At 37.1% G+C, this 12,798-nt stretch overlaps 1 protein-coding gene across 1 annotated transcript in view; it reads right to left on the reverse strand.

Moving 5' to 3' along the window:
* UBAC2 (UBA domain containing 2) overlaps positions 1 to 12,798 on the reverse strand; it is an 84,389-nt gene that overhangs the window by 8,920 nt on the left and 62,671 nt on the right. Inside the window, exon 7 of the mRNA XM_005516463.2 lies at positions 7,240 to 7,485. Coding sequence (XP_005516520.1) covers positions 7,240 to 7,485 — 246 coding nt within the window. The remainder of the gene's footprint in view (positions 1 to 7,239; positions 7,486 to 12,798) is intronic.

Here is a 12,798-nt window from a genome sequence, read left to right on the forward strand (position 1 = left end):
AATAGGATTAGTTTCCATGTATTAACATCTCAAAGTCAATATACAAGGTGTCATATGCAACACCTTGCACCTGTAACACCTCTTAAGATATCAGTCCTGATTTCAGCTGGGATAGAGTTCATTTCTTCTCAGTAGCTGGTAGTGCTGTGTTTTGGATTCAGTATAATGTTGGTAACACACTGATATTTTGGGGTTTGCTAAGCTGTATTTATTTTAAGTCAAGTACTATTTTTAGTGTGTCTCATGCTCTGCCAGTGAGGAGGTACACAAAAAAAGGCTGGAAGGTTGCACAGCTGGGACAGGTGAAGTGAACTGGACAAAAGGACATTCCACACCGAAGAACACCATGCCCAGTATATAAACAGTGTGAGTTAACCAAAAGGAGGGCTGATCCAGGTTGGGAATGGGGTCTGGCCTTTGTCAGCCAGTGGTAAGCAATTGTATTGTGCATCCCATGTTTGTGGGTTTTAAAAATTCATTATTATTATTATTATTACTACTACTACTACTACTACTACCACCACCTTTTACTTTGTTTCAATTGTTACACTGTTCTTCTTTCAACCTAGTTTTGATTCTCCTCACCACTCCACCAGGGTGGAAGGGGGAGGTGAAAGTGGCTGTGTGGTTCTTAGTTGCTGGCTGGGCTTAAAGCCACCACAGCAGCACATTAAGGAACAAGGGGTGGAACCAGCTCGCAGTTGTTATGTGCAAGTATCAGCGTTCAAACCAGAAAACCTGAATATTAAGGAGGACCATGTACCACCTGAACCACTTTTTTACTACATACTATGAAAAATGGCGCTCTAAAAGAAGAAATGGCCTGTCAAGAGTCTCTCAGTGCAAATTGTAAGGGCGACAGAAGCAGACCTGGAATCGAATAACTGACTGCCCCCAAAACAGATGCCTTATTTGCCCCATATTCATTAGAAATGAAGGGACAGGTACACCTAAAAAATCCCTGCCTTCTGTAAACAGGACTTGATCCAACAATAGTGAATTAAATACTCTGGGGTAATTTGTTATCGTTCTTCATAAGCTTTTTTATAAGAAATTACCTCTAGTTAAATTGCCAGAGGGAGGGAATATAGACCAATCACATAGGAGAAGAAAAATATTCTATTTCCCAAAAAATTTATTTGTTTTGAAATAAAACATTGTTTTGCTTTAGAAAGTTGTCCAACCACTTCTTCTCTAGGGAAAATAATTACAACTATTAAACCAAATTCAAAGGCTATAGCTCAAAAGCTGAGTCAAAACAAAAGAGAGTTTCATAATTCCAGTCCAAGTGAACAAAGGATTGTTCAATATATGAGGAGGGTGCTACCACTGAGTAGGAGATAGAGAAAGTCAATCTTGTGATTGTGACAGCTGGCTGCTAATGAACAAACACACTCAAGCTTATTCCAGTTGTACTACTGTCTGTTGGCTCTAGTTTCTGTCAGCTTGTGGAATTGCCAACTTCCATAAAAAAGACAGAAATCTGAAGTTTCTGTGGTAGTTTGTAGAGGAAATAGTCATAAATTGTTCATATAATGATTCATATATTGTTCATATAATGCTCATAATTGTACCTGGATCAGTACTCTGGAAATTTAACATTTTTAATTTCACACCTAGAATCCATGAAAGAAGTTATATGGCAAAATAATCCATAATGTCTGAATAGCGGTGGGTTATCAGTTGCTGCAAATACATTATTGAAATGAAACAGTTAAAAACCAGAGTTCAAGCATGCCAACATCAGTAACATATGCAGTTTTTACACCCAATAAACTCTTGAAATAAATCCAAGTTTATTTTCAACACAGAGAAAATAGTATTAAACAATTACAGAGAACAATAAAGGCTTGAAAATGCCAGAAGAGTGGAAAAAATCTAAGGATGAGTTCAAGACACACAGGTCTGAAGGAAAAAACAGTTTTCTCTACAATAATGGAAGCTGTTATTTCAAAATGTGTCCACACATGTACATTGGCATGAAGAGGAAGGGAAGAGTGATGGAATACTGAGTCTAAATTTAGCCACAGTGATTACTGCTGCAGCATATCATGGGCTGAAATGAATCTGTAAATCACTCACTAGCTAACACAACTCTTTAAAAATATGAAGTCAAATCCTGTGCACACATATCCCATGAGTCTAGGCACAAAATCTTTTTTATCCTATTGGTAACCTACATATCACTGTCTTTGGAGTTTATGGAAGTATTGCTAAAGGCAACACTATTCAAATATGTCACAAAACCCCAAAGAAGCCCTAGTAACACAGACTGATTGGAATAGAAACCTAATTACAGAAAAGACTTGGTGTGACACTTGGTTGAAAGTCTCATCCATTTATTCAGGTAAAGCAGTCTGGTAGTTTCCTTTCTGACAATGATACATACATTCGTGGAACAAAACAGACAAGCTGCTTCCATCCGAAGTCCTGGCTGTGAGAGCAAGGGGTTTTTGTGGACTTAGCAATGTATAAAGGTTGCAGAAGGTCTTCATGGTTCAAAATATCTGTTTGAAGGACTTCTTGTTGGTACTCAAACTTGTGAAGTTATTCAAGAAGCCTTCATTGAAGTGACACCTCAGTACTAGTAGGAGAGCTAAAAAATATGCCTGGATCTAGTTCTTCACTTTGAAAAAGCAGAATTGGACTGTCTAGGAGTCTATTCACTGGGCGATTTCTTTTCTACCATCACAAATGAAGATAACATTCCTGAGGAAGAATTCCTGAGCCAGGAAAATCTTTGTTCCATTAATCTATTTTTTTCAAGGTCAGGAGTTTATTGCTTAGATATAACCAGAAGGTAAATTACCAATCTAGTCTCACAGTCCTTAGCTGACAAAATATGAAACTTGCAAATTGCTCAGGATATGAGGCTCCCCATAATAATAAAGACACTCAGTGTGCCTACCCACAGAACATCTCTCCTGTGTCTCAGGAGAAAGACTTCTAATGAATGAACAATTAGAGGAAGTCCCTTTGTTACAGAAGTCTGGTCTTTGCAAGCAGCAGAATCTCATATATGATGAAGATGAGATATACATATGGAGATACCATGTGGTATGAATGTAAGGAGAGTCTGGCCTCAGTGAAAATTAATGGCAGCTGGAAGAGAAGAACAAAAAGACAGGAGGGGAAAAGACAACATAAACTTGAAGTGGCCAACAGAGTAGAAAGAGAGGCAGTGAAATGAAGACTTTCATATATGGCTGTAGGCGTGTTACAGTCTGGAGCAACCTGGTGAAGCTCTTCCCTGATTCAAGACACTTATGAGAAGCCAAGAAGAAAGCAATATGATGTCTTTAACATGCTCAGCAAAAATGCTCTGCAGAAATAAAATCCATTTTTTTAAGATGAAGGGACTGAGGCTGATACAGCATCCGTCATGAATGGGCACAGGGAGGAGTGCAACAACAAGTTGTATTTAGTGCCAACACAAGGTGCTTCCCACCTTCATGCAACATTCCACTACCTTCTACATAATAGTCTGTAGTGAGATCAGAGTAGCCAATACCACCTACGCACAGAATCTTCCCTATCTATTCACAGTTTGGTTCTCTGCCAGCCTCCTTCCACAATTCTCAATGGGAAGTGAAAGTCAAGTGGACTCCCTGATACCCACACTGGTGCACAGATGCAGCAGTTGCTTCCTTTTTCCCACTAGGGTTTTATTTGGGTTACAGAAAGATAAACTTTAGAAAAATGCTGAAAAATAAGAGATCTAGAAATAGAAACATCAGGAGAGGAGAACCAAAATTTTTATCAATATTACATTATCAAAAGGATAAAATAGCAAATGATTACTGGGGGTCAGACATGATGGGAGAGAACTTCCCCCGAAGTGAAGGGTATTCCCACAAAGTATTTGCTCCATTTTATTTAGGAGCAAATACAAAGTACGGGGAAACAAGAGAGATGAAGGCAAAGAGGTGACGAAAATGTGGGAAGAAAATGGCACAGTGGGGAATGAAAACGTGACAGTGATATGAAGGGGAACAGAAGATCAGATAATGGGAAAAAAAGAAAACCAGGACAAACTATTTACAAAATAGGATAGACAAAAGAATATGAAAGGAAAGAACTAAGAAAGTCAAGTTTTAAAAGCAGTAACAAATGGCAAGCTGCTATTTTTAGGGAATTAATACACATATCACACATTTTATTCTACTGCCTTTAAAGGTGAATGTAGGCGATGCCAAGCAATTCATTTGGGACAAGATCATAATTTCTCAGCAATATCCACAGGAAGAAATAAAGAACACAGTTAAGATCTAGAAAGTTTTCTAGATGAACACTACCATGTGTTTAAGGGCTGTATCCACAGCAACTAGAAACCAACACAAAACCAGTCACCATTTAACCACATTCCCCTGAGAAACTATCAACATTAACAGTTTCTAGCAACATACTCGTACACAGTGCTCACTGAATATTTAAGAGCTAAAATGAGGTACATCAAGTAATGAACTTGGTGGGTTTATTTTCAAATTCTACCACACATTCCATCTGCTCATTGAAGTAATGGGTATTTGACAACCCAGCACTCACACACGCAGTTCTGTGCTTCAGGTTCCTCCAGACCAGAAGATTTCAGCTAGAAAAAGACTTGGAAAGGTAAAGCTCAAAGAATTGCCAGCAGAGGAATTCTAGGGTGATCATTTATTGCTTTTTATTTTTTGTAGAAAGCATCCAAAGTGAATTCTGCTTTGGATAAAAGGGCTTAGGGAACAGCAGAGGAAAAAAAAATATTTTCATCTCAGTATCATAGACATACACTATAAACAACTTTTGAGAAAGGCTTTTCCCCCAGTTTCTTTCCCCTCTCTTTTTTTTTAATTTTAAATTTTAACTTTTTTATGTTGGTTTGCATAACCTGTCAGGCTCACATTCTTCAGAATTTCTTGTGCAGACTCAAAGAATAAACTTACTACAAAAAGTATCTATTTTAGAGAGGAGCCTCACTTATGTGAGTCTGCCAACATTGCCCATACAATTGAGCCCCATTAAGAGCACTGATCTTCTATAATGCTACCAACATGCAAGGAAATGGCATTGTCTCATTTCTCAAACAGACGAACTGAAGAGTAAAGGAGTGGGAGGAATAAGCTGAACAAAATTATTTCACTATGGCATAGAGAAGAAAGTTAAAGTTCACTTCCCTCACCAAGCAAAGCGGAAAGTGTTGAAAGCAAAAATAGAGAAAATGTTAATTTATCTCACCTATGGCACACTACCTACAGACAGCATATTGGGACTTCAGAAATCCACACAACATTTACCCAGAATATAATTTAAATCCCTATCTGATGACTGACATGCACTTCACAGCTTTTATTATTTTCAATTTCACAAAAAACTGTCTAAGAAATTGATCTGCATTCTTTATAGCTTCACTCCCATAGGTAAAATTATAATCTAAATTCCTTTCATCTGTAGCATGATCTGTTCCACTCCACTGTCTGCAAATTACACCTTGCCAAATTTCAAAAGGCAAAAGAAATGCCCAAGTACAGCAATCTAGAAAAATGTTTTCAACTTTTTAAATATTATTTTGATATTGAAAATAGTCTGTTTATCATTTTTACCATTACAAAGCAACATTTGTGAGTGATGCTTTTTCTGATTTAGCTGATGACCAGTAAATTCTGTGAGTGAATCATTAAAAAACACCAGGTGGGTCAAAAGCTTTCATGACACACCTTTTCTGAAGAGTCTCTATGAAACATTCATACATTGATCCTATTGCCTTCTGATCACTGGTTTCACAGATTAGCACTAACAGTTAAATAAATGCTGCACTCAAATTAAAGGCTAAACATGAAGGTAACTTGAAAGTGTTTCAGCAACTTGTAAAGGGAAGCATCTTACTGATGTTCAAACAGTGCTCCTGCATTTTAGTCAAGCCCCTCCACCTTTTTAAAGAATTCTATTTGAAGTCAAACATGAAAAAGACATTTTTCCACTTTCATTGTTCATAGCCTAGGGAAAGGACAAGATGAGAAGAAAATGTTATCAACAGTTCTTTTATCATTTACCATTCTGAACTTATTTACCACTTTTTGTAATTAAAGATATATTAGAAAGACTGTCCTTCATAACTGGAAATGGCTTCTTCCTCATATCTGAAGAAACCTGGCTGCACTCTTCCCAGCTGCTTGTAGCCCAATTCATTTTGTATTACAATTACAATATTCAAGAACTGAGTAATTTCTAGTTCAGTTCTTATGTTAAAACTGATCAGTGTTTTAGATAGGAATAGAGATAAGTAGATTAGAAGTTTCTGCTTGAGGAATAATTTCATCATATTGAAATGTTAAGGAAACAAGAAAAACAGAATGATGTTATCAGGGACTAGAAACAAAGAGTCATATTCCAGTTGCAGGCCAAAGCTTTATGCCATCACACCTCTAATTCTGGGAATGCTTTAAGGGTAACACAGCTATACCTATTTGCACTACACTACCCCAAACACAAGAAGAACTTGTGTGTCAGCACAGAGCTGTGTTTCAGGCAAAGAAAACTCAATGAAGACAATGAACACATCTAAGATAGAGGAATTGAGACATCACCTGCCTTGTTTTGCTGCCCTACAACACCAAGTCTGAGAATATCTGGATTTGCTGGTTTGTATAAAACAGAGAAAGTAAAAAGACTCTGCTACTCTGCTCATTAAGGAAATAAACCAAGAGGATTAAACATGGCAAACAGAAAGTTACTTGTGGTTTACCTCTGTAAGTTAGAGAACTTAATTTCTCACCTTAAGAAACAACCTATACATCTACAAGTGTGTAAAAATTCATAAATATATATAAATACAAATTCCTTTCTATGGAAAGTAATTCCATAGAAAATTTTCAACCTCCCTGAAAAGGCTGCTAACCAGACAGATACTCAGAAGAGTGAGGAACATTTTGACTTCCTAACTTCACACAATGGCTTTCATTAAAGACCACCAAGAAGCAATCACTTTACCTTTCAGCCTCATTTTTTGTGACAGAATGCCAGGAGTACTGATATCCCCACAAGACTGACATTCTGTTCCCATCCTGTGAAGCAGTTTTAACATATAAAGCTATATATATCATTTAAATGGCTATCAGTAGTACAACAGTGTATGAAAGATTGATGGAGAAAAATTAAAAAAATACATTACTTTTAAGAAATGGGAAGAACGCAAGATCTAGGAACAGAAATAATATATTTCTTATAACAATATAATCCTTAAAGAATGTATAGCAATACCTGCTGCTGCCTTTGCCGCCTCATTTGGGCAACCTGAGACATCATGATTTGACGATCCAGTAACTCCATTCTCTGCTGCCTCTGGATGTCAACTGTTGCTCCCATTCCCACTCGAACTTCATTCGTTGGTTCCGCAGATGAGAAGACTGGTTCAAGAGTCCAAGAAAATATCTTTGCTACCCATCTGGGTACACAAAGAATTCGATGAACTTTCAAGATACTGCTACTGTAGCAAATCCCAGAAATCTAAAATCAAAACCAAAATGTTAAAAAACCCCTGAAAATCAAAAAACTTAAATGCACCACATTTACTTTAAGCGGTAGGTAACAGTTGGCCCTTCTGATTTTTAAAGCACTTTTACTGTATTTACTCACAGTTCTCAGTCAAGAATCAGAGAACGAACAGGGGATTTCTTTACTTCCCTACAACTACAAATTATTGTTTTTTTAAATCTGTGTGGTGTATTGCCTGTGACTCATAAAGTTGCTTGAGGTTTTTTGTTTGTTTCAGAATTTGAGCCCAAGTGAAGTGACCCTTTCTAAAACTAGTCAAAATTAAAATAAAATTTTAATTTCTAGTAAAAGAACTGGTCAGGGTATGCTGCATGCTGACCTGAGAAGATTAAGACTGCTCTTGGGGATGCTGAGGCACTCTAAACACTCCTTCAAAAAAACCCAAACTCCCTTAAGGCTTCTGTCACCACCACCTCTAGTGTCTAGTGTCCCCACCATCTCTTCTGTCCCCACTCTCTAGTAAAATTAAAAGCAAACCAGCAGAACTGAAGTTAAATCTAAGACTATGCACACACTCATTCCAAAAGAAGTCCATCTACCCTACAGAACGGAAAAAAACATTTAAAAACCAATTCATTAAAAACTGTGATACTGAAAAAGCCAGTTTTTGTGAAGCCCTTCTCCTGTGTATAAGAAGAATCCACATTCCCTGTGTTTGTGCTTGCCTTGGGGCTTGATTTCATTTCAGATTCCGCAGGAGAAAGAGAAATCCGTCTGCCACATAAATTGATTTACAGTCACCACTCAGCCTTTTATTTGTATGCCATTGTGAAGCTGCAGCACTTGAGCCCAAAGTGGTCCCATCTGCATTCTGCTTTATGCCACATTTCAGCATTTATGATTTTACCGTCTGTTTGCCACAAGAATTATGCTGTCACAGCACAGTGAAATGAACAGGAAAAGATCTGAACCTCAAAAAATCTGTAAACATACCCCAGAAATGAAATTATGCTAAAAGCAATGTAGAAACCATGCATATGAAGTATTTATTTATTTGGGGCTATTTGCTGTGTCTCACTGACATTTGTGTAAAGATACTAAACGCATTGCTGAGTATACCAAGGGAGACAGTATAGGAAAAAGGAACATTCTTTAGGAGGGGGCATATTTTTCAGATAATCAACAAGGTTATTGTTAAATATCCAATGAGGTAGTGAGACTTAGCAAAAACACATTCTACTTTTGGAAACAATGATTTTTGTTTTATTCTACTTTCATTTTATGACTCAGGGTTGGATGTAACACCAAGCACGGGCTGTCATTCTAAAATGAGAAAGAACAGTTTTAAACCACTCTTAACCTCTTCAGTCTTTCAGTCATGCTATGAGAAAGGAGGTAAATGCTATAAAGGCCATAATCACATCAGAGTGAAGGCTGCCTTTAATAAAAATTTTCTTCTTCAAAGGAAGGTCTTAACTAACTGGACAGGGCATTGTAACACAAGCTTTCTCATGACCTCAGATATTCTTTCCTTAGCTCTAGTGAAACTGTTCCAGATGATTGTAAACTCATGACTAAAACCTGTGCACATCAACTGGAAACTAAGATACAGCTATAATCGCCAAAGAGTAAGAGGAAGAAAATTCACATCACTTCTGCAATTCACCTGGTTTTGGTATGTATTACTTGAGGTGTCTGCCTAGCCAGAAGGTCCCTCAGAAGCTAACACCCTGGTCCTGAGGGATAGGCCCCAGATAGGCCCTTCACTCAAGAAAACCTAGACTGCATAGTAACTGAGAAAGCAATTTTTGGGGAGTGTGAATTACTGAACTAGACTGCAAATATTACGTACACATTTAATCTGATGTTTTCTTCAATGTAAAATGCACAAGCAGCACCAGAACCCACAAATTATCTTCCTTCCTCCCAACTTGTTAGGTGTAGGTGTAGGTAGTACCACTAGGCTACAGAGCCAAGACCCCTCTTTTGTTCCAGGGATTCTGCACACCTGATTGTGTTAACTAAGCAGGGAAAGAAGTCCCACTCAAAACACTTTGTCCAATGTCACACCAGCATTCCCTCACTTCTTTCAAATGTCCCTCCTAGATACTGATAGATCTCTGCTCTTTCTTACAACCTTTGAAAAGGTCTAATGTTTTCAAAAATCTTGAACGGGTACAGAAAGTCACAAGAACAAAGCACAGCAAGTGGCGATAGGAAAATCTACATCTCCCTGAATGTATGAGAAATCTTGACACATGTCTAAACATATTAACCACAAACAGAATCATTATTTATCAAGTCAAGATAGAAAATAGAGTAATGAGATAATAGCAGCCTATCTTTGATGTCAGTACTTTGGAACTTGTTTGTCTCAGAAGGGAAGGCGTACTGCAAGCACCAATTAGCAGCTGCATCAGTAAAAGTATTCTTGTATTTTTCTTAGCAGAGATGGGTGGGCATAGAATCATTTAGGTTGGAAAAGACCTTTAAGATCATCAAGTCTAATTGTTAACCCAGTACTGCCAAGTCCACCACATCCTTAAGTGCCACATCTACATGTCTTTTAAACACCTATAGAGATGGTGACTCAACCTCTTTCTGCCCTCAGCAGCTTGTTCCAATACTTGGTGAACCTTTTGGTGAGTAATTTTTCCTGATATTCAATCTAAACCTTCCCTGGCACAACTCAAAGGATATTTCCATTTATCTTACTTGGAAAAAGAGATTGACCCTCACCTCATCACAATCTCCTTTTAGGTAGTGGAGAGAGCAAGTCATTCCAGAGCATTCAATCAGAAGAAAAGGCTTTTATAATGCTAAAATGAAGAGCTATTATACACAAGTATAAGAAACTTCAAAACACTGTGGTCAGTTATAAAAAAATTTCAGCAAATTTCAACTAGTGAGGCTGAGATAACTATTTCCATATTTTCAATAAAGCCAGAATGAAGACACTCGTAGTTAAAAAAGGTCATGTGATTCAGCCTGGCTCAGTGTCATACTCTCATCTTAATGTCAAGTATTTCCAAAGAACTTCCTCTATAGCTGGTTCATATGCAGAACTTGATAGATATAATTTTAAAAAACATAAGCTTTGACAAAGTATAAAGCAACTTTTTACACTGTTTTTGTTACTGACATTGAGTGAATCTCTAGTGTTTAAGAACGCAAAGCAACATTGTTTATTCAATGAAGATAAGATGATCTCATTATATTCCAACTTCAGCACTGTACATCAGATTAAAGGGCTACTTCCCCCAAACAGAGAAGCCACTGCATTTCAGCCTCCAAAAGTCACCACAAAAAGATGTTGTGGTTATGTTCACACTGTTAAAATGGAGAATTTGTGGCTGGAAACATAAGGTGCATATTAATTTCTGTAAGTCACAGCATCATCCACCATATTGTATTTGGCACAACACTAAGAAGAGGAAATGGAGGATGCTGGAAACTCTCTGGCACACTGCAAAATAAAAGTGTGCTTATATATTTTCAGTTTCTTAACACTGTGGCTTACTACTGGTTCTACACATGAAGTTTCCCGACCTCCTCCTGCCCCATATAAAGCTTAACTCCCCCTCCCCTTCCCTCATGTCCTTCCAAAACTGTACATTTTTAAGAAAGACGAAGTAGCTGTAGTTTCTCTGCACATTAGGTAATCCAAAGATGGAAACTCTCCAGTATCTTACATTGCAAAGACACATATGCTCATCAAGTAGCTGGAGTAGTATTTAAGTTATATATTTAAATTCACTGTACTTGATTAACACCAAAAAAGGAAATCAAACAGAAAAAAAGCAGACAGACTGGTGTAGAAAATGAAGTTGCAAATTATTTTAACTAACAGAACTTGACATCAAATACTCAATTATTTTGTTCTGAAAAAATGTAAATATATTCACCACATGTACTCAAGATGTGGCTATTTTCAGATAGCAACAAATGAAAAGCAAGTAATTTTCTTAAGGTGAAATGATGTTTTTATACCTATTTTATCTGCTTGATCTTTAGTATGTTCTGAATTCTATACAACTAGAATCAAAACATTGGTTGAAGTTTGTGTCAGGATTCTGTATTTATCTTCATTAGAGAAAGCATTTATCAAACCAAGAGGGATTGTGTGAAAACCACATAAGAAAAAAAACTACTCAACAAATAAACCCACTACACATATATTTTCAACTTCTGTTACAATTCTAACAGATTATTCTGTTTGGGTTTCCTTTTTGGAAATTGTTGCAAATACTATAAACAGCCTTTTGCAAAACTTGAGAGAAAAATAAGATTACAGTGATACTAAAATATTTCTTTTCAATTTTGTTTCCACTTGATTGGGCTCATAAATTTTTCAGATACCCTGAAACTTTTTTCTTCAGAGTTCATCAGTGCTTCATTGGTCAGACAGAATCATTAGCAGCTAAAAAACATTGTATATGTGCTGTACTGTATGTATTGTATGACTGTACTGCCATTTCAGCACAGTACAGCTATTCTTAACTTGAACTTGTGTCCTAAGCATAGGCTTCCTTGGTCTCTGCCAGTGTTCTGATGATAATGATGATGACCAACATGATTATCATGTTGTTAATCCAATCTCTTTAATTCAAAGATCAGGATTTGATTAATCTGATCCGACATAAATATCTGCAATTTAAACGCCTACTTATGAGCTGGTTGTTTAAAGTTAATGTCAAAGTCACTGGAGAGAAATGGGCACTCTTAGGATGTAACTCATCCTTTGGCTCCATTAGTCTCATGGATTCTCCCTCTGAAAAAGGGTAACATTGCTGCCAAAAAAGGAATGTTGATAGAACAATGAACTATTTGGCATAGTTGACCAGACAGACCATATTCTGGACACAGAAACTCTTCCTCAGATCTAAGAGAGAAATTTAGAAATTAAATACAAACTGAAAACCATTTTTCTACAGAAGCCACAGATATATAAAGTACCTTACCTTCTTTTTAATACAGACCTTATCATTAAGACCTTTTCCTGTCCTCTCTCACTACTTTCTCCGTCTTCTAGAGTTGGAAACATCTGCATTTCCCTCCTTCCCAGACAATTATACTTCCAAACCAACATCCCCTGTATTCCAGATGAACTAAATCCTTTTTTTCTTAGCTGTATTAACTGATGCAGGAGTAAGTGCTAGTAGCTTAGGCAGTTGTCATGCATTCATATCTTGACATGGGCAAGGTGTCAAAGCTCCCACCACAGGGGACATTAGGTCAATAAATTCAGTAGAATGTAGTGACACTCAGATCAAGTAATTTACAGTCACTTAGCTGAGCTCTGAGCACTGTCCACACAGAAATACT

This window comes from Pseudopodoces humilis, chromosome 2, assembly GCF_049639895.1.
Source record: "Pseudopodoces humilis isolate 2021_Gansu_Grassland_sample_001 chromosome 2, ASM4963989v1, whole genome shotgun sequence".
NCBI classification, from domain to species: domain Eukaryota; kingdom Metazoa; phylum Chordata; class Aves; order Passeriformes; family Paridae; genus Pseudopodoces; species Pseudopodoces humilis.